A 22,879-nucleotide genomic window follows, 5' to 3' on the forward strand; every position below is an offset into this window, starting at 1 on the left:
ACCTGTTTTCTGATGTGTATATTAGACAGAATAATTTTAAAAAAATGCTACAAAATTACCACAAATTAAAAATAATGTCACGTCGAACCTTCGTTGCGGAGTGATTATGGAGTATTATACAATTTGCAAAGATTTCCGTTGCATCATTGCAATTTCCTTGCCTAATTGCCAGGATTTACGTCAGAGATTTAATACGAAGTTGGTAGGTGATTTTCTGCAAAATGACGAAAGTCCCGGAAAGTTAAAGTTTAGTAAAAAATATTACAAGATGTAACAAACATGGATTGAAACCAAATCTGTTTTTTTTTGTTTTATATTTCAAAAATTGTTATCGTACTGTATCGAGCGATTTTAGAAAAGGAAGTAAAAGGAGAGAAAGGAAACAACGCTAGTCCGTGAGTCATAAATGACAACTGGTTTGAAGTTAGTTTGTTAATATGTATGTAAAACATTGGTACTGAAATATTATGAGTCACGCGTTAATATTGATCATCGTTTATTTATATATATGCACCTATCGCCAAATGGTATAGATATGAATTTTATAAGTCGATTAGTAATGGATGATTTCAATTCTTTCGAAATTCATTTACGTAGAGTTATTCGTGAATCTTATATCTGACTCAAGTTGTATCGCTTCAAAGTTTGTACGAAATTGAAAAAGGGATAGACGCGCCCATATCATTACGATTCACGAAATGTCAGGGTGGGGCACATTTTTCAACGTGCTTACGAGTAATGAAACGTCTATTTGGGTTATTCCATTTTCAACATGAAACTTGTCGATATTAGATCGAATAAATTTTCACTCTCGAAAAGTTCTGCGATTTTTTAATTTCATCGATATATCACAGTACATTAAAGGCTCTATCTTTCCATCAACTTTTTCGCTAATCAATATAATTTAAAGGAATGTAGACATATGTATAGTAAAATACGTGTACGCGATAACAATAATTCCCTCACAATTATTCGCTGCAATATTGATCGATGCAAATTATGCAGATGGTTCAACTGTTGAAAGCTCTGGGACAAGGTCATGACAGTCAATTCGCACGTATACTACGAAGATCTATGCTACTCTAAAATTGTAAATTTCTTTGACTGCGCAATTTTTGTTTAACAAATTCAATCTACTTAATCTAATATATTATTTTAAAAAAATAATTATACAACTACATAATTAATATTGTTGTACAATTTAAAAAAAACCCTTTGTTATTCAATTTTAAATAAACTCACTGTTCCATATTAATCATCATTCGCCACACCTCGGTATTTACGAATTCTTGAAGTAGTCACGCAAGATTCTTCGAGTTTCTTCAATTAATCCCTGACAGTCCTTTCCATCGCTTTCTGATTGGAGGTAAATAATTAAATTTGTTTACAAAATAATAACGCTAAAGCTCACATACCAAGAACCAGTTGAAAGTATGCGATTTCCATCTTTTCTTAAAATTAAACACCCTCGTGAACATCTGCTTCATAAGACTGTTAGAATTCAGTTAATGAAATTTTTTATTTCATTTTTCAAATTTCATTCTATTAATTTCAATTATTATTTACTATTTTTACATACTTACCTATTAGATAACGAATTACGTAAGTATCTGCTTCCGTGTCTTAAACAGAACATTGGTACTTTCGAAATTCGGTAATTAACGAAAGCGGTGTAGTCCATTTTATTCTTTAAAGATATGACAAATATACTTATCGGCGATCACTAGTAGAATACAATTTGCCAATTAGCGCTTATCAATATTTTTCAGTCGATCTTTATATCTTTATATCTCCTTTTATATCAATAATATTAAAAATATTTTAAATAAAATGTCCTATTTACAATTAATTTTAACATCGTTAAAAAATAGTATGTAAGAATAAGCGAAAATGATTCAGTAAAATCGCACGACCTGGACGGAAACTAAAAATCGGTCCTGCACGGAACGTGTTAATTTAGTTCTGATATTTCGTTCATTTTTAAGAAGGGTCGGTTCTGAAGAACTGTTGAACTCTGTTTCCATGTGCGTACGTAAGCAACGTAAGTACGAAGACCTTAGCACGTGTTCGTCATCCATCGACGAATACAAAGTACACGCGGAATCGTTTTTTGTTTTGTAGCGGTACATGCGAGTAAACGCAACAGACATGACGCTGCTTTCACAGAAAACCACGGCATCATCGTTTTGCGTACGGTTGTCCGGGTTGAGTATCACGTATTTTTAACCGTATGACGTAGTCGAGAGACAGTCAGTAACGGCGTGGATGGTGAACGGTAGATCGTAGACGTGACCGTCTGGTTACGAATAGACTTATTTCCACGGTCGGTGTCATTGGGATCGTGACCGAGTAGCGGCTGCAGCTGCCTTGGCACGAATCTCTGATCGAGAAACTGGTGGCGAAAATTCATTGTTCCTGCACGGATTCGCTGTTCTCTATTTTGTGACGGTTCTCGGCTGACGTACAATGGTAATGGAAAATACCTTGGGAAACATTGTTGCGAGCGAAACATCAGAGACGAGAGGACCTGTCTTCGGTGTCTATCAATTCTATAATATGGAAAAAGAAAAGATTTATGGATTAAGAAATGTATTCTGTGCCGTAAGACTTTGCGAAGGCTAAATTTTCTATTTAAAACTTCAAATCCATTGTAATGACAAACACAAGCAGTTAATCGAGAACGCTTCAAAGATAAGCGTTTAATAAAGTCGCTGGTACAGCGAAATTGTTTGATAACTCTCCACGACGCGCTATCTTCCATACTCTAGAAACTTCATTTTTTACCTTGTAATTAGGTGAAGTATCGGAGATGGAATTACAGTAAAGCCTCGATTTAACGGACTAATTGTGAGAGAGAATATCAAAATTTTTTACCGACATGTCCCTGTTTTGCATAGAATATTCTTGGAATACGATTTGTTTTTTTACAGTTCAACGCGTTACAGAATAAATTTTCATTCTCCGAAAAATCTTCGTGTTTTCCGTGGACGCTAGCAATTTTCCACGATGTCGTTGAGCTTGTTTTCACCCGTCCATTATAAAAATAGTTGGTCAATTTTGCGTTAATTTTCCAGTATTAAAAGTAACCGGAACACGGGAGAGAGGTGCACATGGCCGTAAGTACTTGAGAAAATTGCTCAAATGCGCGGAATGTCGTCTGAGAAAAAAAGAGGACTGCGTAGTTAATAGATCGTTCACCGCTGTGGATAACATTAAAATTACGTAGATTGAAATATATTTATAACGTACGAGAAACAACAGTGAATCATGTTTATTACACTTACGAGGGTGGTCCACGCAGGAAGCCCTCAGGACTGATTGCTTAATTGGCATGCCGAATGTTCGCCCAGAGAGCGGATATCTTTTTACAATCTCTCATAGAAATTTCGTACTGTCGAAACCAGAGTTGTTACGTAATGAGCGTATATCGTATCGTAAAAGTGAGCCACACGCAATTAGTATCCGACCGTTACAATTGCACACTACCGCGCAATCGTTCAAATTGTTCACCAGAAACACACATTTCTATACGCGGAATATATGAAATTAATTACTCGCCGAGTACACTTTCTATTACCAAGCTACTTTTACCGCTTATCAATATTAAGATATTTCGCATTGTGAAGTATATTGAAACCCAGATTCTTAATTGACGGCGAATCGTTATCGAAACGCGCACTCGTTAGGAAGTCATCGTTAACCCTTCTTGTCTTATGTTAATTACTTCAGTAAAGAAAGTATTAGTACAGTTAAATCATAGTACACATTAGTACAAACAGATTTATCGATTGATTTATTAACTTTTTATTATTTATTATTTATTTATTTATTTATTTTCTACTATCACAGGATCATCTGTTAATTTTCTAATACGAATTGAAACTAAAAATGGAATAACTGGGACAAGCTCTTTTCTAAACGAAGATACACAAAATTAATACAGCAGAAAATTGAATTTTGCACTTACACTTACACTTGCACTTATTTTTCAAGTGGAACTTAAATTTTTTTCTTCCTTTTACATTAAGTAATAATGAAAGGTGTAACATTAACTAATGTGCTGTGGACTGTAAGCTACAAGATAGATGTGCTTTGCTTACCGATTAAGACAATTGGACTCCATTGTTAAAGGACCTACTAAAGGATAACTTCGATTTATTCTTCATTCGTGACTGTCGGATTTTAATATAGAAAGTGTTCATTTTTCTCCGTTCGTAACAAAAGCACTTCGTCTTCCGGAGAAAAGAGCTTCAACGAATTAAAGTTTTCAGTGTTCTTCTCGAGGCGTTGAATGTTATTCGAACAGAATCGTTCTGAATATTACGGGCGCTAAAAAAGCGTTGTTCGTAGCTTTTTAATCGGATAAAGTAGTTCCTCAAATTTTTCCTGTATTGACGAAAAAATACATGTTAATCTCTAGGTAATTAACAGCTTTATCAGCATGTGTAAGCATTTCGAGGCTATCTATCAAATATTTTATCTTTTAATGATACCAAAACAATGTCACACAATGAGTAAAAAGACTTAAACTAAGCAAGGGGCTACTAAAAATGGAAACACGCAATTAGTATGACTAATTTGAGAAATATTTATGTTTTTATGAGCCATAGTTCAAAGTGTAAGCCCTGACGAGTTCAACAGACATTTAAAATAAATTAAACGCTCGTTTCTTTAAATATTTGTGATCTTGGAGAATCGTAATCGTATTACGGTCGAAAGAACAAAAGCGCCTCTTCAGTTGCTGATGAAGTCAGAATTGAATTGATGATTCTAGGCGTTGAACATCTGACAAATTATCTAGTAGTTCATCCAATATTAAATAATAATTCCTCTGTGAATATCTACGTCCTCCGTACTCAAGAACTTCATGACAACTCGCTCTTCTTTCAATGCTCATTTCTATAACAAATCATCCATATTGACGACCGTACGCAACGTACTATAAACTAAACGCAATTGTCTATACTTGAAGAATAACGGTACTAATTATCTAAAGTTTTTCCAAACTGTGGTTTTTCCTAGTCGAAATAGCGTGGTCTCTCCATTGTTTATATCTCTATTCGTCGATAGAAATTTTTGAAGGGCTAGAAGTCTGGGCTACTATTGGCGAAACATTAACAATGACCAATGTCGATCGCTTCACAGCTATCAGACGCTTACATTTCACGCAAGAACGAATGAGATGTCGCTCGGTTGGCGATGCAGCTGTATGCAATGCACATCCGACTATGCATACGTGTCATCTCGACTGCAAGGCTGCCACTCATGGTGTCCGCATCTTACTTGATTACGACTGAACCGTACACGGCACTCTGAAACCACGTTAGCGTTCTATGAATGAACGCACGTGCATCGTATTATTGGCCGAGGCACGTACGTAAAACACCAAAAGGAGACGGCGAAAGGAAGAAAGAGACGAAAGCAGGAAGTGGAGAACTGGAAAATACACCACCGGCAATCGGTTGGGCGTATAAGTCCAACTACAAGCTATTTCATAATATGTGGTATACGTATGCATGTTCAATGATTGAACATGGAATCGTTTTGCATTGCTTTTAATTTTATTGAGAATTCAACTCAAAAGTTCGTACGTTTCCTATCTCTGAACTAGACTGAGTCGTAGAACAGAATAGCCAACAAGGCCAAGAGATAACAAGGAATTATCGAGCGTTTTATATAAACAGTTTGGTAGAATCAGTTGCATTAAAAATAGCAAAATAGCAATAATTTGAGAGCAAGGACAAACAGGGCATATGTTTGTACGAATTATATGTAGATACGACGTATTATGAAACATACTATATATTACATGTATACGCTTTCAGATTGCTTACAGTTTTCTGTAATTTTGTTTATAAAAGAGCAAAATGGAGATCTCGCGTAATGCTACGATATCTATATTTTACGTATGGATACTTAGAAATCATAAAGCAATTTCTTAGTCTATTATATGAATAGCCTTGAGCGACCACATCATTGACAATCATCAAACTGCCATAAAAGAAAATGCCAAATGAATGAACACGCAGCGAAGAATTGAACGTTCGCGTTTCTAAAGGCGTATTGTGCTGATAGGTAATTCCAGCTATTTTCAAATAGACAGTGTCGGATTATACGTGTGAAAAGTTATGTAGTCGTACAATAATATCTACGAGAGGGGACGTTCTGATTGTAAGCCGCGGACATATAATGGCGCAATAAAATATTAAAATAAAATACCGTGAGAACAGATACAATTTTCCTTCGATTTCGGATAATATTTATTTCCCAATTAGCTAGTAACACTTTAAACGCTTTAAAACGTAAGCTCGACACCAAATTCCATATGAAACGCAATCTGTGGGAACGTACTAGAAATCTGATATCTGTGATACATATATGGTGTCGTAACTTTATGCTGGTTGATCTGTTTGTGTCACAAAATGTATGTAAGTAGGTACTTATGTACGTGCACAGCTCAAGGTACATAAATGCTGTAAATATATACACAATTAATGACATATATATTTTACTAGAAAAGTTCTATGAAGCAAATAGTCCGCAGGTTCATTTATGGAGTGTATTTTTGCAACGATATTGTTGTTCATCGATGATAAAAAAGTTGGCAGGTGTATTTGCAATGGCAGATACTTGCATGTATGAAAATTGTGACGTATAATGCCCGCATTCCAGAGACATTCTCCCAGTTGTCAGCAGTACAAACGCCACGAGACGACATATGGACTAGACAATTAATTGAATAGAAGCCAAGTCTGATGCCTCTTGATTCTCGCGTTCTTACAAGTTAGCACGATTACTCGAGAGCACCAACGACCTGGAATTCGCGCAACTTGAAGCTAAACGATATAGCCTTTTCTAGGACGCTTTCCGTTTGCTAAGCTCGTTATTAACTAGCTGCAATTTTATTCTCAATTTTTTTCGAATGCTTCTTGTTTCTTTAGTGGTACGCTTTTGACATACTTCTGTATCTTTGAGATAAAGCTTATTAAAAATTATACCAAGTCATTTTATCAACAGCGCGTATGTACGATGCGTTGTATAATTATAGCACCACTCATATTTTCGTGCGTTTCAAATCGTTAAATCAACATTTCAAAGAATTAATGACGTGTATACCTAGAAGAGATCAGCTCTATTATAATATCAAATACATATATTGGGACACCAAATATAAAGTGTGTGATATCTTGCTTATACTTATTTATGTTTACAATCATGTTGCTTTGGAATTTTTTTGTTTTATAGAAATGTTCGATAAACAAACACGGCTAAAAAGGACTTAAGTCGTAATAAAAGCCAACGTTATTTCATTATACGAAATATTATAATATTCTTTAATCTTATCGTGTATGTGTCTCATGGTTATATCTTTGGCTCGCGTTATCAAACAGATAGCTCGAGTGTGCTTGAAGACGACGGTTATAACAGACGCCGGCATGTTTCATTCATTCTTTTCTTTTTCTAAGCTTTCGTTTACTCCCTTAGTGTTTCCCTATAATGTCCCCGGCGTGTCTTTGTATTTTCATCACGTCCTCGATTGTGTCCCCCAGGCTACAATGCTGGTAGCATGCAGGGTTTGCGGTACTTGTATTATTCCGGAGTAAAATTCAATCTCACGATCGGCGCAGAGGAAGCTTGTATCCTTTCTATTTTTAATTGCGAGTTCTTTCATTTTCGTAAATGTGACTGGAAGCATCCTTTATGCTTCGTTTTGTCTGAAAACGACCGATATCCGTTTGCTAGTCTCGCAGACGTTACTCCGCAGTTGTTCGTCTAGTCTATTTGTCTATTAGTCCCGTGAAAATACGTAGCGCCAAGCTCGACCTTCTCCCCCAAACGCTTTTAGCCGGGCGGTGAACATCTGCACCTACAACGTGTAGCCAACCCTCCGACCGAAAATAGAAACTATTATGATGGAGCATCTGCACTGAAAGTAGAACGAGGAGGAGAAATCTTAGCAAAATATGGGATCGAGCGTGTCGCTTGCCAGCGTCGAGGAAACTTTTGGGACAAGCTGTGTTGTACGCGCGAATTTAGTTGCGACGTACGCGTGATGCGTCAGCATTTGTTCAGAAATTAGCCTTTATCAGCCCATAGATGTTCAATAAAACGAATATACCTGTTAATTTATTATTTACTAACTTCTTCTCGCGGCTTCGCTCGCGTGTTTGTCGGATTTTAAAGAATCCATTACATTTTGTTTTCAAAAGTATTCAAAAGCCTTTTATAAAGCAATCTATTTTCTAAGTTGAAAGCATTCTTACGCTGTAACAAACAATTAAATATACAGGTAGACACATGGACGCAAATATAGAAATATCGAAAATTCGGTGGAAAAAGGAAGTTACAAAAATACCCACCCTCATGGATTTATTTATATCTAATCAGTCGCAGAATGCCCCTAACGAAAACCTGTCAATACACATATGTATGTACGTCGCTCTTGCAGGAAAGCTAAGCAGAAAGGCATCTGCCAGTCAATTACTAGAAGACTTTATCAATAAGGTTAACCGTGAGGAAGAATGTCTACGATAAGAGACGGAGAAAAAAAAAGTCTGTCAAGGATTGTATACGTTCAAATAACACTAGTAGAATCGTAATAGGCGCTCGAATCGACTCGTAATAGGCGCTAATATAGGTACTCGTGATTAGGGGGACGGTGGATCGTCAATAACTAAGAATTACGCGAAAACAGAATTGTAAGGAGATTAATATTGAGTTTTTTGAAACTACGTTGTTTACAGGTTACGGAACAAAACAATATCTATGTCTAATTTGCAAAGCGTTTTCGTTATGCAATATCGTGAACGCGAATATCGCACATGCGTATCTGGAATTCGAAAGGTAGATGTGTATCAACTCCCCGACGTATGTACGTGAGCGATTCCTTTTAATGTTGGATTCGACCAGTTCGAAACAATTGTCTGGAATAAGAAAGCTCGCGAATCTAATTGGTATATGACAGAAGGTCAAGGCTACAGCGAGACAACACGACACGCAAGGTTCAGCGAGCTGTCGCCGACGCTTGTCTCACCAGCTCTTGCGTCGCGATTGAAATCCGACTTCTCTAGATAACAGATTGTTTGTGAAACACAACCGTACAGCCCGGAAATGGTAATTTGAGCATCATCATGGGGGCCTATCATTTTATTTTACACGCTTCGGTCTCCTCGCTGGAGGTCAATTATCTGTGGCATTGATGTCTCGAATTCAAAGCTTCGTCATTCTAACGAATAAAGTCGAAACGGAACGAACATTTTTGTCCGACTATATACACGTTCCACCAACGACAATAATTATGCGATACTTCTGAAACTTAAGTATTTAAGGGTTAAATATCGAGTATGAAAAACACACCGTGTATTAATATTACGAAGTTTTTACTGGTCACCTTATTAACAAGGCTGTAGAGCAGTCGCTGTTACGAGTAATGCAGAAAGAACTACGTTTCTTAATAGCCCATAAATTTACTCGGTTTTCGAGCAACGCGACTGCAAACTCTTTCACGTTTAAAAAAAGACTCTGCAGCATTGTGTGGTATCGATAAATGCAACGATAGCACGCGAACCGATCGTTATGAGCACCGCTGCTAAGGTGACTGCGTATCATCATTGGGTGTGGGTATATACTATGTGCCGTATGGTCACTATGCGCTACACGCTGCACGATGCGTGCCGTACGACATCGGAAGATGCTAGAAGAGGGGTAAGGAAAGTCAATGTTGGTCCCTGCCCTTCAGCGCAGGGCATCGGAGTCGCCGTTTGAATATCCCGTTTCCAACAGTTTCCAGTATGCATCCAGTGGTGCTTGACTATACCTTATTCGTCACGATCGAAATTAGACGGAAACCATAACAGTTATAGACGAACGCATTAAATCGTAATGGCAAGGGCAAAGGTTTCTCAGCGTTTAGTGATTGCACGTTTCTCCATTCCCGTTCGTTGATACGTCTAATAGGTCAAGGATTATTGACATGCGAATTCCAAAAGCAGCGGCGGGATGCAAAACGCAGCATGGTCGACGAGGTGGCAGTGTTTACATTAGCAAATCGCACGATGCGTCCTTTCGTGCTACTTAACGATTAGCAGTACGCTTCCAGTGACTAATTCTTCAGGGAAGACCCGCAGATGCGGACGAATGGAGCTTCGACGACGCGCCTCGATATGTTCCTGTTTGCTCGAGTGATCGTTCTGTGATTCTTAACTGCGGAGTCTCTTGGATCCCGCGCGTTTGCGCATAGAGATTAGAATTCAAATTGCGGCAAGCGATTAGTTGCGCAACGAAATCAAACGGACACCTGTAATTGCAGTTATCAAACGTGTGATAAAGCTTGGAATTCCTGAGTAGCGTTTGCGGGCTCTGCGCCAAAATCTTGTATAGAGTTGCTGCCAGTGCTAACAATAAATTAGCGGTTTTCATTTTCTTTAGAAATAAATGCATCCCACGTTCTATTTATTATTATCGCTATTAATAGATAGAATTTTTAGTATATACAAACAAGTTGGAACAGGAAGACTGACGTTGATTATAAAATAAACAAAGTATCGAAATACAGAAGTTATATGGAATTTCATTTGTTTTAAAATATTTGGGGAACTATTTTATAAGAAGGTTACGAAATCCATAAATAGTTCCATATGTTTTGGTTCGTAATTGAGTAATGTTTTACTTACGTTTAAAGCGTTTCAGATATTATATACTTAGTATGTGAGACGTAACAAATGTATCATTTCTTCGATCGTTAGAAACATATATGTATGTAGCCGGTATTTCCTACGATTCATCGACTTGGCATCACTATGTCGGGCGTCTCATGTTATCTATCGAAAATGAGCACCTCTTACTCCCTAACCGCAAACTGCAATGATATATGGTGGGAACTAGCTGAGCGATACTTGGTAAAAAGTGAAATCATCTTACGTTCACGGGATAGTATAGTAGATGATTGCCAAATAGTCGATGACAATTATACCTGCATTTACTCTTCGCTTTTAAGTACGGTTAGAAAGCGTATAAAATTACAGGAAGCATCGACCGTTCGCTTTTACCCCAAGATTCACGGGCATTCGGTCTCTTGCAAAAAATAATTATGTATGTATAAATACATATAATGTCCATAACGAAAAATCAATGAATATATAACGTTTAGAATTGTATGAATAAATTCTGTAATATTATACGTTCAAAGTCTGTATAACGTATTCATCCATTATAAACGTGTAATTATCGTATTCGAAGATACAAATATTTAACATTATAGTATATTTATGACGTTTGCCAGACGTCATATTTCTTTGATTGTACACGCATTAAAGATAAGAAATGGTTGTTCGTTTGCACTATAAACTTCAAAAATTAACGATACTTAATAATGTTATGTTATTAATAATCTTAGTACAGAGTATGATATGCTACCCTTCACCTGTACTGTTACATGTGCGAAATTAGAACGAGATCCTACTTCCCGTAAAATACTTTTAAATAAAAATATATATGATGCTTGTTTACATACGATGGTATGCAGATACATCTGGGGCGCAAATTCTTAATGGTTCTAACACCGGTCTGCAGTTTGGTACGTCGAGTACAGCTGCACTTACAGTTGTACGACCTTTCCCATTCGAGCACTCGAACGGCTACTACCAACCTAAAATTAGTCGTTCACTAAACCCCATGTGAAAAATAAATGAACAGTGTCGCTGATCACGTACCATCTACATATGAACCACGTTTTTTTTATCGTGTCATCGCAATAATGTGTACGTACGTGTTGTTCTACGACAGAGATTAAAGTAAAATGAACTGTACATGCCTGGCGGTCGTGCTGATTTGCATTCCATCATTATCTCGGCTTGGTTTTCCTGATACTGACAGTTCGTTCCAACATTATTATCGTAAGCACGAGTGTGTGATGTATGTAAATAGAGACACACAGCTACTGTCAGTCAGTCCATAGTATCAAACTTCGCATACACACATTCACATACAGTATATGCACGTTCAGTGACGACACTTTAAAAATATTTAAAGAATTTCTTCTGTTTATATTAACTTGTAAATTAATATTAAATATATAAATTATATCGTCTTTCTTATTTTTACCCGTTCATTAGAGTGATCTCTATCATTATTAGTCTGTTGAAATTAAAATATTGTTCCATAGATTATAGCCAAACGTTGAACTTTTTTACAATATTGAAAAATATTCACATTTATTATGGGAATATTTTTAAAACACTATGTTTATTTGATTCGTTGGTAGTAAAATTACTAAATGTAAGAAGATCGTGTTAGATTTTCGAAAGTAAAAGTGAAGATTTATTATGATTATTATTAAGTGCAGGGGCTCTTAAATGCCTTAGTACGTTACTGTCTAATGGCTGCCTGGACTTTGCATCTTTTTCGTTGGCAGCAGTGCGGAGAGTAGTATTCAGTGCGTCGTGCGAAAAGCAGTCGAGCTTGGCGAGGTCGCCTTTTGCGTTGGCACGGAAATTCGTTCGTGCGTGTTTTTAGTTACGTTTTCAGACTGAAAAAACTCTGTACATCATCATCCTCGTGTCTATTACACTTTAGTGCGATCAAACGAAAGTGATGAAGTGTGACTCTGTGCGCGAACGTGCAGGGCGTAGCCAGGCGTTGTGCAAAATCGTCTGAAAACGAGCGACGACTAGGCGGTGCGTGACAGTCCGAGTCTGCCATTGGAAAGGATATCTTGTTGTCTTTTTCGCACCAGTGGCACTTTGCATACTTGGGAGTTCGCTGCATCATCATCATTATCCTTTCTCGCGCTCTCTCTTTCTCCCTACCTCTCTTTCCAACTTTTCATTCCGTAATACTATCCATCCGTACTACTTTGTACGCGCTGTACAGGCAAAACCCGAAGAACGTTCACGCATGGTGCAGTCGCAATCGCAACAAAGTTCCGAATTCAAGTACGAGGTAAGTTATTGACATTCCGTTTCGTTTTACCTAACTGTACGGTAGCGTTTAGTAGAAAACGGATTTTCCGCGTCCGATTGATTTTATCGAACAGAAGTATATGAATAAGGGAGAGGCATAATATCTATGGGGGTGTGGATTCCATTGGCTGTCGGCATACAGTCGGTGCTTGGTTTCTGTGCTTTTGGCACACCCATTACTGGGCGACCGCTGGTCAGCGTGTGAGTACGAACCAAGCGGAAGGACGAGTCTCTCTCTTGAGTAAAAGAGGGAGAGTAAAAGCCGGCATACCACAGACTTAGACTTCGCTCCATTTTCCTCCTTATTGAATTATTCCTCTCCCGGGGATTTCACTCGACCGGTCGCCCCGACGATTAATCTCGCGGGAAAGGAAGCACGTTCCGTGTGATTTCGGTTACGATAACGCGAAACAATTCCGTCTAGAAAGTGATCATCTTTAAAACGCGTCATTTTTCGGAAGGGATAAGGGGGCGGCGACTTTCATTTTCCTCGAAACAAGACAAAAAAGAGATCGAGGAAAAAATCGTAAGAAATTGTACAACCGTGCAGTCACGGAGTAGAGAGCAAAATTCTGACGTACTACGCTTTGTTCCGACTGGCATTCGACTTTCTCGTACCTAGCACGAGTTTCACGCTCCTGTCATGGTGCCGCCTTGCGTGGTTGGTCATCGTTCCGCATTTGTACGTACATATAAGATGATCTTTTTTTTTGTAGAATGCAAATGCAACGAACATACGGTCGTTCTTTGAATTTCGCTTTAATGTAAGATCGTTATCGTCTCGACACTGATTATAATTTATGGATGGGATTATCAACTCGGCAATTCCGACGCAACGCTGTTTACTGCGTATAGCTGAGATAATAAGTTACGGAATTTCAGTTATCAAAGTATGTGCCTGATACCTGCGATTGTATTCTCGTGTGATTTTAAATCTCGAGCATGTTCGATCGGCTATTTTACCGTGAATCTTAATAAGCGTTAATAGAAAAGAAAGTTTCTATAGAGACATGTGTGTCGTAAGTAAAATCCAAGCGTAACACGTTTACAAAGTGGTACGTTTGATTTATTACGATCTTATTTAATAATTTATGAACGTGCATAAGATACGAATTTCTTTATCAGTTTCGAATGCTATCGATAACATCCAAAAACATTTCGCGTCGAATCTATCGTTATAAACTGAACATTGTCGTTTGGCAGAATTTTATTCAAGTAACGAATGATGGATAACATTTTATTCGTCAGTAAATAATAGTTTTATATCGGAATAAAAGTTAATTGCTTCTAATAAATAATAAGGGATAACATTGTGTTGTGTTTTGTTCGTTAGTAAAAATTTTACCTACTTCTGTTGGACATACAGTACTGTTCACAATTGTTCTAATTTTATCATCATATATTTAAACGAAACACGAAAGAAGAGATACAGGAAATACAAAAAAAGATATTACTTCTATGTTTATAAAGAAACATTAAAACAATGCGACTCTGAAGAAGTTTAATTTTAATATTTATAACCACCGTATCAGCTATGAAAATTCGATTTTCCCATTTCGAATTTACCACGATTGAAACAAATTTATAATTAATATTTCTATTTTAAGCGTTCAAGGGAAAATTTTAGCATTAAAGCGATTAAGGATACACAAGCTTTAAATGTTAATCCGTACATATTTGTTCACATAATAAGCAGTTCTTTGTTAAACATTCAGTTATACACATAAATTAATATATTATATGTTTTCTTTTACTTGTAAATACTCTCGTTTCATTTTTCATTTACATCGATAACATTCACTGACAAATTATGTTTCTTTATCATTGTCATTGTTTCTTTATCATATTTATTTTAGATTTGTACAATTGATAAAGTTAATTTTCTAATGAAAATTTTTTGCTTTATTATATATTTTTATCCCCCGGGAATACTAAAAAGACATTTTCACCTTTTAAGTTACTAATCTGAGAAATAATAACACAACTGTTGTAAAAGTCAAAGTACGCTATCGTTCGAGTTATTGTGAACAATACCGCAAGTATGCGCGATTAATCTGATTCATTATCGATACATGCACGGGAAATGTTTCTGCAAACTCGTATTTTACGTCAAATATTATTACAATCGTTATAATCGTTTATTGCTTTTCCAGCTATTGTTTTTTCTATAACGTTGCACCTTACGCGTATGTTTCTTTTCCCATTAAATTACGATTGCTTCAACGTTTCGATTACACGTTGGTGTTGGCAGGTGAACGATCAACATGAACAGCAGATGACTGTTAGCCGAGCCAATGCTCGCTCGACTTTAATATGAGCGAATTAGTAGCTGTTACACCTAGTGGTGGATCGACAAGCCAGGAAAGCGTGGTACACATTAAACGACATAAATTAGCCAACTGTAATGTTCCTCTCGTGCACGGACGAACGAATTCGCCGATCAACAACCGTAACAGGCTGACCACCCATCAACGAAATCATAGTTTGGATTTTAGGTATGTAACGAATAGTCGTGGTCGCGTTGAATCGCTTCCGGAGGACATTTATAGATGCAGATAGCTGGTAATTTTTCGTGTCTGTTATCTGCTCTATAGTTCGCGGTACTATCTATACAAGGTGATTCTATGAACCGGGACAAAGTGTGGTCATTCTCTGAGTTAACATTAAGGGATCAGATCACTCTGTAATTCTTTTTGCAATCCTTCGTCTTTTTTTTCTGGAGAAGGACTCGACCTGTCCTTTGATTTTAACCTACCTCTGCACAATGTGTTTATCACAAGTCCTCGTTATTATCTGTAAAATATTAGTTTAAATATTAGATATTATTTTTAGAGATATAAGTAATTGAAATAATGTACCTTATTATATAGACTTTGAACATTAATTATTGTCATCAAAGTATTCGTGACGCAAATGGTATAAACAGGGAGTTTATGCGTCCGAAGAACGTGGGTTTGTGTACCGTTCACCGAATATTTTTGTTTTAATTGCTTTCATTTACATTGCATTAACGATGTACGTGATACTAAATACTTATACATTATACATACAGCGACGAATAAAAGAAAGTTTAAAAGGTAAATGATTTGAAGAAAACACCGTAATTTTGAATTATTTAAAAATCGTAGCACATTTTATTTTTTAAAAAACGCTGGTTCATCTGTAAAAAAAATATTGTACAGTATGATAGAGCGTATTAAATAACGACAAATTTCTTTTATAATTTTGTTCTAACTCCACTTGAAATAGAGTTATAGCCCGTTCCAGTTACTAGTCTGGCTTCAAAGATTTATAAATTAAACGGATCAGAGTGAGTTAGGCTAGATTTTTTTAAAGAAAACACTGCCCCTCCCCCTCCCGCCAGGAGGAATCATTTGTTCACGTTTCAGCTTTTATAGCAACTATCATTGCTGGTGAATTTAAACGGTAAACATTTAATAATAAAAACATTTCTCTCTGCCTTTTACTTGCTATGCTTTCATACGTTTGGCAACAAACATAAACAAACTCCGAGCTTCGATCCGGATATATTAGAAGTAGAAATTAATTGGGTATGTGTAAATATCTCTGGCTTAAAGAAGTTGAGCAAAAGATTTGATGAGATCACCAAATTTATAGCATCTCAATTTAGGCTTAAATACATTTAATAATATGAATACTATGATTTCAATAACATGTGTAAACTGGTTTATAAAAGGGTATACATTAAATGGAAATCCTACCCAGATACGCCCTTCTTGCACCGCCTCCCCTCATATCTCATGAACGGGAAGTATCCGGCAATCCGGACCACCATTGTGATTCTTGAAACATAAGCTTTCAAACAAGATACAACACAACCTCCTGTCGTTGTCCCATTAATTGAAGTCGGATCTCATTTGGTGTGTTTTAACCCTTAAACGTGACAAAGATATTATCAGAAATCGTGACTTTTAACTGCAAAAGATGTTTATTTGTTGTGTCTTACAAGTATTTTTTATTTAGCCTTAACAAAAATTGGTATCTTCCATTGCACTTACTGTTGTTCCAATCTTGATCTGTTATGTATGAGTTTATTGCAGCAATACCTAGCATGTTTATGAGGAGTCTACCATGGTGTACCTACAAAGATCAGATTTTAATTTTATAGTAAATCTCATTCTACTCCATTTTTCTGGAGGACAGATTCAGTTCTTTCCTTGTTAGATTTTGCACTTACTGTGGTTCCAATCTTGATCTGTTATGTATGCATTTACAGCAGCAATACCTAGCATGTTTATGAAGAGTCTACCATGGTGTACCTAGAAAAATCAGATATTAATATTATAGTAAATCTCATTTAACTCCATTTTTTTGGAGGACAGATTCAGTTCTTTCCTTGTTAGATTTCGCAGTAAAACTGCTACAGTACCTCGTGGTTTTATTTAACCGAACGATCGCTTGATATTTGTCCAACGGCATTGATTGTTTGCAGGTCAATGGGTATTCTATTGCCGCCGGTTCCACAGGCGGGCGCGACGACGCTGACGCACCATCACAGAAATCGAAGTCTCGATTCCGCGCTACAACGAATCCCGGAGGTGGACGTGACGCCGAGCCCGGAATGCGAGACGACACCAGCCCCGGTGGCTAAGGCCGTAGTACCGGCGTGCAAGGTGCGCAGCCGGGAACGCGAGGATCTCGCCAGTCTGGGATCCGATGACTCGGGTATACTTTGCGGTTCCGATAGCGGTTCCAGCGACGCTACGAACGCAGCGACTAGAGAGTCGAGCGTGGACCACCTCCACAGCCGCGAAAGCCTCGATTCGTCGTTGTCGCAGCCGGGTGATATGGATGGCGTGGACGCGGTGGACGGCGAGGAAAACAGTGCACGCGTCTCGGTATCGGTGCCAGTGTCGCCCGTGGAACTGGTGCATTTAAGTGAACCTCCGTCGAGTAAGGGTGAAAATGGTGATTGCAACGAGCCGGGTAAACGCGAGTACACGATCAGTGATTCGAGTGAACAGCATGAACTGCGGTCCGGCAACGCGATCAAAGAGCTCGAGGCGCAGCACGAGTACACGCGCGGCGGTGAACTGCGCACCGAAATGGGCGTAACGGTCGACGACGCGCGAGATTTTCAAAATTCGATGGCGGTCCTGCCGGTGAACGATAAACAGAGCGAGTTGGCAGGCGCGGCTATGACTTTGTGTTGCGGGACCGCCGTGCAATCCGAAGCCAGCGAGACGGCTGTAAAAAAACAGACTGGTATCGTTTGTCGGAGGCAAGAAACGGTTCAACCGAAACCGTCCGAGGGATGTTTGCTCAGATTATTCGAGAGCCAGATCTTCGATATGTCGATGGCGATCTCTTATCTGTTCAATTCTAAGGAGCCTGGCGTCCAGAGTTACCTTGGTGAGCATTTGCAGCGATCCATAGTCGGTAGCTTCAAACAGAGCCGGCTTCGTGCGATAGCAAACGATGCTCTTCATTGGGGTACCTCTTGCTAGGACATAAGAAAAAGAAAAAATTAGAAATATTAATAAAGAAAACACGATTATAATATATTAATTATATATTAAACTGATAGAGATAATACTTTGTATAATTTAATAGATTTGGAGTATTGTTGTTATCTAATTTGTTTTGTTATTAATGTAAAGAGATTATGTAATCTGTAATTTTTGTAAATCGGTAATACGAAATATCTATCTCATAGCAAACAAAATATAAAGAATGGTATTTTTTAGGGAACAAGATGTTTAGTTTCCCAGATAACGAGGTAGACTTCTATTTACCACAACTGGTTGTAATGTACATACAACTCCACGATGTTACAGAAGTCCTTTATCCATATCTTGTCCATAGGTATGTGTATATTAGCAAACGAAGACAATCGATGTCTTTAATTATAAAAGTGTATGTAATGTCCAAAATATATGTATTAGGTGTAGACAGTCAGCAGATTTCTCTTTAAAATGTGCCTGGCTATTAGATGCATATAGTTCTGATGCTCATTTGCCATCCAAAAAGAAGTCTCATGGGACCAAACTAAAAAATCTTATTCTCTCGGATGAACTTAGGTATAAAAACAAATAAAAAATAGAAAAATATGTTGTAAACAGAATAAAACCGTATAAATTTTCTGTATTCGATTTTCTTATATAAAACAGGCCAAAGGGAAATGAGAATAAGAAGCAACGTGTAACTGGATTGCAAACTCCCGCGCCAATATCGTTAACGGCGGTGCAAAGTGTTACATCTCCTAATAAAAAGACACACCAAAGATCTCAGTCCGACGCCACTGGATTATTTCAAACATTACGTCGTAGCCATTCCGGTAAATAGATCGCACAAATTCACATACTGTCTTATTACAAAATTGTATCAATAGTAATAGTACTTGTACAAACATAAATTTCACTATGTTTCTATTACTTATTTTAAGGTACAATAAATAAAGTAAGTCTTGGGGACCTGCGCTCTGGTCGAGCATTTGACAATGGTTGTACCTGTTTTTATTCCTGCCAAGGTGTGGTAAATGATTTACGAGGACAAAAAACCGACTGCTTTTGTAATGTAACTTGATTATCTTTATTCAATATAATTATTCTTTTTTATATCGTTAATAATTTTCATGTACAAATTTGTACAATTAATAACATTTGTATTTCTAGGCACCACGTCTTGCTCCAGAACTCGAATTTATACAAGCATTAATATCAATTGGTAAATTGCTTGGAACTATTCCAACAAAGGAAAGTAAAACTGTTCAATTAATAGCAGAGCTTAATACTCTCAATTTGAATCTCCCTGCAAGGGTATGGCTTCCTTTGCACAGTTCAGTACCACATCATATCGTACGAGTGCCACCGCAATATGCTGCTGTCCTTAATAGTAAAGATAAGGTAAATTATCTAAACTGATAGTGTTATTATCCGCCTTTGTTAATGACATTCTTTATATGACAGAATATTAATGTACTTTATAACATTCAGGCACCATACATAATTTACGTTGAAGTGTTAGAAGTAGAAGATATTTATACATCGCCCGTACCGACAAAAATAGTGGGGTGTTCATTAAGGCACACTAAATCTGAAGAAAATTTAACTGGAGGCGAACAATCTACTGTGATTGATTCATCAAACATATCCGCTTCAGAAACACAACAGAATATGCCACCAATTAGGCAAACTCCGGTTAAAAATATTTCTCCATATTCTGTGAGAAGTACAGATGTCGCATTTAACTTTCCTGATGATGATCCTAACGATTGTTGGAGTCAAGAAGATGACGAAATCACGCAACAGGTATTTATACGTTTAGTTGATACATTTAAGGATCGAGGAAAAATTAAATACATGATTTTGCTTATTTTGTTTTTACAGTATTTACAACTTCGTAAGCCAAAAGATAGGGATACAATATCTCAGTTAAGTCAAGAATCATCAGATAGTAAAGAACCAACATTTGTACCTGGTGATATAAAGCGTCGATTAAGTGAGATGGCTGCTACACCTAGTGCAACGTTTAATCATGATCCGGAAGATCCGTCGGCTGCAGTCTTGAAAGAACCATGGGAACTAAAACAGCATCGTATAAGGGCTTCCAGTCCTTATGGCCATTTAGCGTCTTGGAAACTACTTGCTGTTATCGTGAAATGTGGCGATGACCTTCGACAGGAGCTACTTGCCTCACAATTACTTTCAATGCTGCAAAAGATTTGGCAAGATGAACAAGTACCTCTTTGGGTGCGGCCATACAAGTACGAACACCTTTACTACCACACATATTTAGCAACTTGTCTGTAAAACAATTGATTAAGTATTAAATTTTATTTTACAGAATTTTATGCTTATCTAATGATAGTGGTTTGATCGAACCAATTTTGAATACTGTATCATTACATCAAGTAAAGAAACAGTGTCAATTGACGCTTGTTCAATACTTCGAAAGAGAATTCGGACCATCTACATCGGAAACATTTAGTATTGCGCAGAAGAATTTTATTCAAAGTTGTGCGGCATATTGCCTTGTTTGTTATCTCATTCAAGTTAAAGATCGTCACAATGGAAATATTTTGCTTCATAGCGATGGTCATTTGATACATATAGATTTTGGATTTATTCTATCAACTTCACCGAGGAACCTAGGTTTTGAGACTAGCCCGTTTAAATTAACACCAGAATTTGTAGAGGTTATGGGCGGAAGTCAATCTAAACAATTTCAAGAATTCAAAACCTTGATTCTCCAAGGATTAATTGCAGCGCGGAAGCACATGGAAAAAATACTTAATCTCGTAGAGATCATGTTATCAGGTAAGCATTATTTAGGTGAAATTTAGTAGAATATATTGATAATTCTTATAAATTAAATAAAATATCGATTGTTGCAGGATCGCAACTTCCGTGTTTCCGTAGTGGCGGGGCAGCGACTGTACAAGGATTAAAAAATAGATTCCATCTTACATTGACAGAGGATCAACTACGCCGGCACGTGGAGGACTTAGTTGAAGCCAGTATACATTCGTGGTCTACTAAATTATACGATCGGTATCAATATTTCGCAAATGGCACCCTTTAATAATAACAATAATTTTTGTCTGTGTGACAAAGATAATGATTTTTATCAGAAAGTGAAAACCTTGCGTTTGATAATATGGTACTTCTTCCAGAAACTTTTACACTTTATAGCATTCCGTAAGCACAAATTACCTTTGAACTTAATTATTTGATCGCGCGTTGATAATGCTATTAAAAAAAAAAAAAAAATAGATTTATTCCAAATAGGGTAGGCTGATTTCAATAGATTAATTTTACTCGCTCTTAAATTATTCCTTAGTTTTTTAAAAATAATATGACAGCCGTTTTTGATAAAACTTGTATAAATACCGCATTCGTCAGTAATTAAGGATGGTTTGTGAAAAGTATCGTTTACAAAATTGTATGCCTCACATTGCCCGTGAAAGATAGTGTACGAAACAGGGAATAATTTATGAAATTTTTATTGTTACGTTAAGCAATATTAAATATGTATAATTGGTTTTGTTGTGTACGTTAAAATGACTATGTATGCCTTATTGGCAACTACGAGTTAACTATCGTCGGTGCAGACTATGTGACATTGACTGAATGTTGGACTGCTAGATCGTTATAGCCTATAACAGCGTAATTTGTTAAAGGTGCCTTATTTGTAGAGAATGGCGGAATGATCAAATCTGAACACAGTGAAGTGATTATGTGTGTTGATCTATTAAGAAAAAAACTGATCTATTACGAAAAGGACAATCTATAGTTTGTACATAAATACATTGCGCGAACTTTTGTCGAATTCCTTTCGTAGTTAATTTTCGGCAATAAATAATCCCACCATGATGATAATGAAGGAATTACACGATGTTAAGATTCGTATAGGATCTTTCAATGGAAGAAGCGCGTAAACAGGCTCAGATATTAGCAGAAGACGAATACTCAAAATATTTCCTACTTTATAGATTAATACTATTATAAATACATTTAATTGTAACGATATGCTAAGAAGTAACTATATAGTAAGGATCACATTTGAAAGTTTTTACATGTTCTTATTACATACAATACATTAATAGTTGTAATGCGAAATATCTTAGTTGTGTGAAGATAGTTATTTAATAGTATTTCTGCGTTACATATGTTCGATTAAGTAAGTAAATTATAAAGTAAAGAGGTATTGTATATAAAGTGACAAATTTTATCACTTATCAGTTAAAATTAATTGAGAATGAATGTTGAAGCAAAATCAAAGTCACAGCGAGCCAGCCTATGTATAAAATCTGGGCCGTCTGACTTCCAAGTGTCTTAACTCTCTTTCTTCTGTCATAACCGTCTCATGATAGAAAGGCGGATCAGAGATTCAGGATAATTGATATTGCATAACGCTCAATAAACTTTGCATTTTAATACTGTACATTTGCGTAAAAT

At 36.9% G+C, this 22,879-nt stretch overlaps 1 protein-coding gene and 1 long non-coding RNA gene across 10 annotated transcripts; one reads left to right on the forward strand and one right to left on the reverse strand.

Annotated features, from left to right (window-relative positions):
- Positions 1–44: 44 nt before the first annotated feature.
- On the reverse strand, positions 45–18,495 carry LOC143340672 (uncharacterized). 7 transcript variants are annotated; one of them, XR_013079476.1, is made up of 6 exons: positions 18,329–18,495; positions 17,158–17,239; positions 16,979–17,060; positions 16,682–16,853; positions 15,715–15,752; positions 45–5,312 (listed from the first exon to the last, which is right to left on the reverse strand). It is a non-coding gene; the product is annotated as an uncharacterized LOC143340672 (long non-coding RNA). The 7 variants fall into 7 exon arrangements; XR_013079482.1 differs by lacking the exons at positions 15,715–15,752; positions 16,682–16,853; positions 16,979–17,060; positions 17,158–17,239; positions 18,329–18,495 and adding exons at positions 11,513–11,647; positions 11,813–12,247; XR_013079480.1 differs by lacking the exons at positions 15,715–15,752; positions 16,682–16,853; positions 16,979–17,060; positions 17,158–17,239; positions 18,329–18,495 and adding exons at positions 6,220–10,820; positions 10,921–11,494.
- On the forward strand, positions 12,366–22,865 carry Fwd (phosphatidylinositol 4-kinase beta fwd). 3 transcript variants are annotated; one of them, XM_076762890.1, is made up of 12 exons: positions 12,368–12,939; positions 15,211–15,454; positions 17,413–18,332; positions 18,668–18,785; positions 18,866–19,000; positions 19,091–19,257; positions 19,366–19,496; positions 19,595–19,825; positions 19,916–20,230; positions 20,309–20,685; positions 20,766–21,238; positions 21,316–22,865. In XM_076762890.1, exons 2-12 carry the CDS (start codon positions 15,273–15,275, stop codon positions 21,501–21,503), a joined length of 3,237 nt encoding a protein of 1,078 aa, XP_076619005.1. In that variant the 5' UTR covers positions 12,368–12,939; positions 15,211–15,272; the 3' UTR covers positions 21,504–22,865. The 3 variants fall into 3 exon arrangements, with proteins under 3 accessions (XP_076619007.1, XP_076619005.1, XP_076619006.1); XM_076762891.1 differs by lacking the exon at positions 12,368–12,939 and adding an exon at positions 13,001–13,849; XM_076762892.1 differs by lacking the exon at positions 15,211–15,454 and having other exon boundaries at positions 12,366–12,939.
- Positions 22,866–22,879: the final 14 nt, after the last annotated feature.

The sequence above is a fragment of the Colletes latitarsis genome, chromosome 3 (genome assembly GCF_051014445.1).
Source record: "Colletes latitarsis isolate SP2378_abdomen chromosome 3, iyColLati1, whole genome shotgun sequence".
Lineage (NCBI taxonomy): Eukaryota > Metazoa > Arthropoda > Insecta > Hymenoptera > Colletidae > Colletes > Colletes latitarsis.

Coding starts and splice junctions, on each gene's coding strand:
- Fwd (XM_076762890.1), top strand. CDS start 15,273: ATGAGCGAATTAGTAGCTGTTACACCTAGTGGTGGATCGACAAGCCAG. Junction 15,455..17,412: donor AATCATAGTTTGGATTTTAG/GTATGTAACGAA, acceptor GATTGTTTGCAG/GTCAATGGGTATTCTATTGC. Junction 21,239..21,315: donor CGTAGAGATCATGTTATCAG/GTAAGCATTATT, acceptor CGATTGTTGCAG/GATCGCAACTTCCGTGTTTC.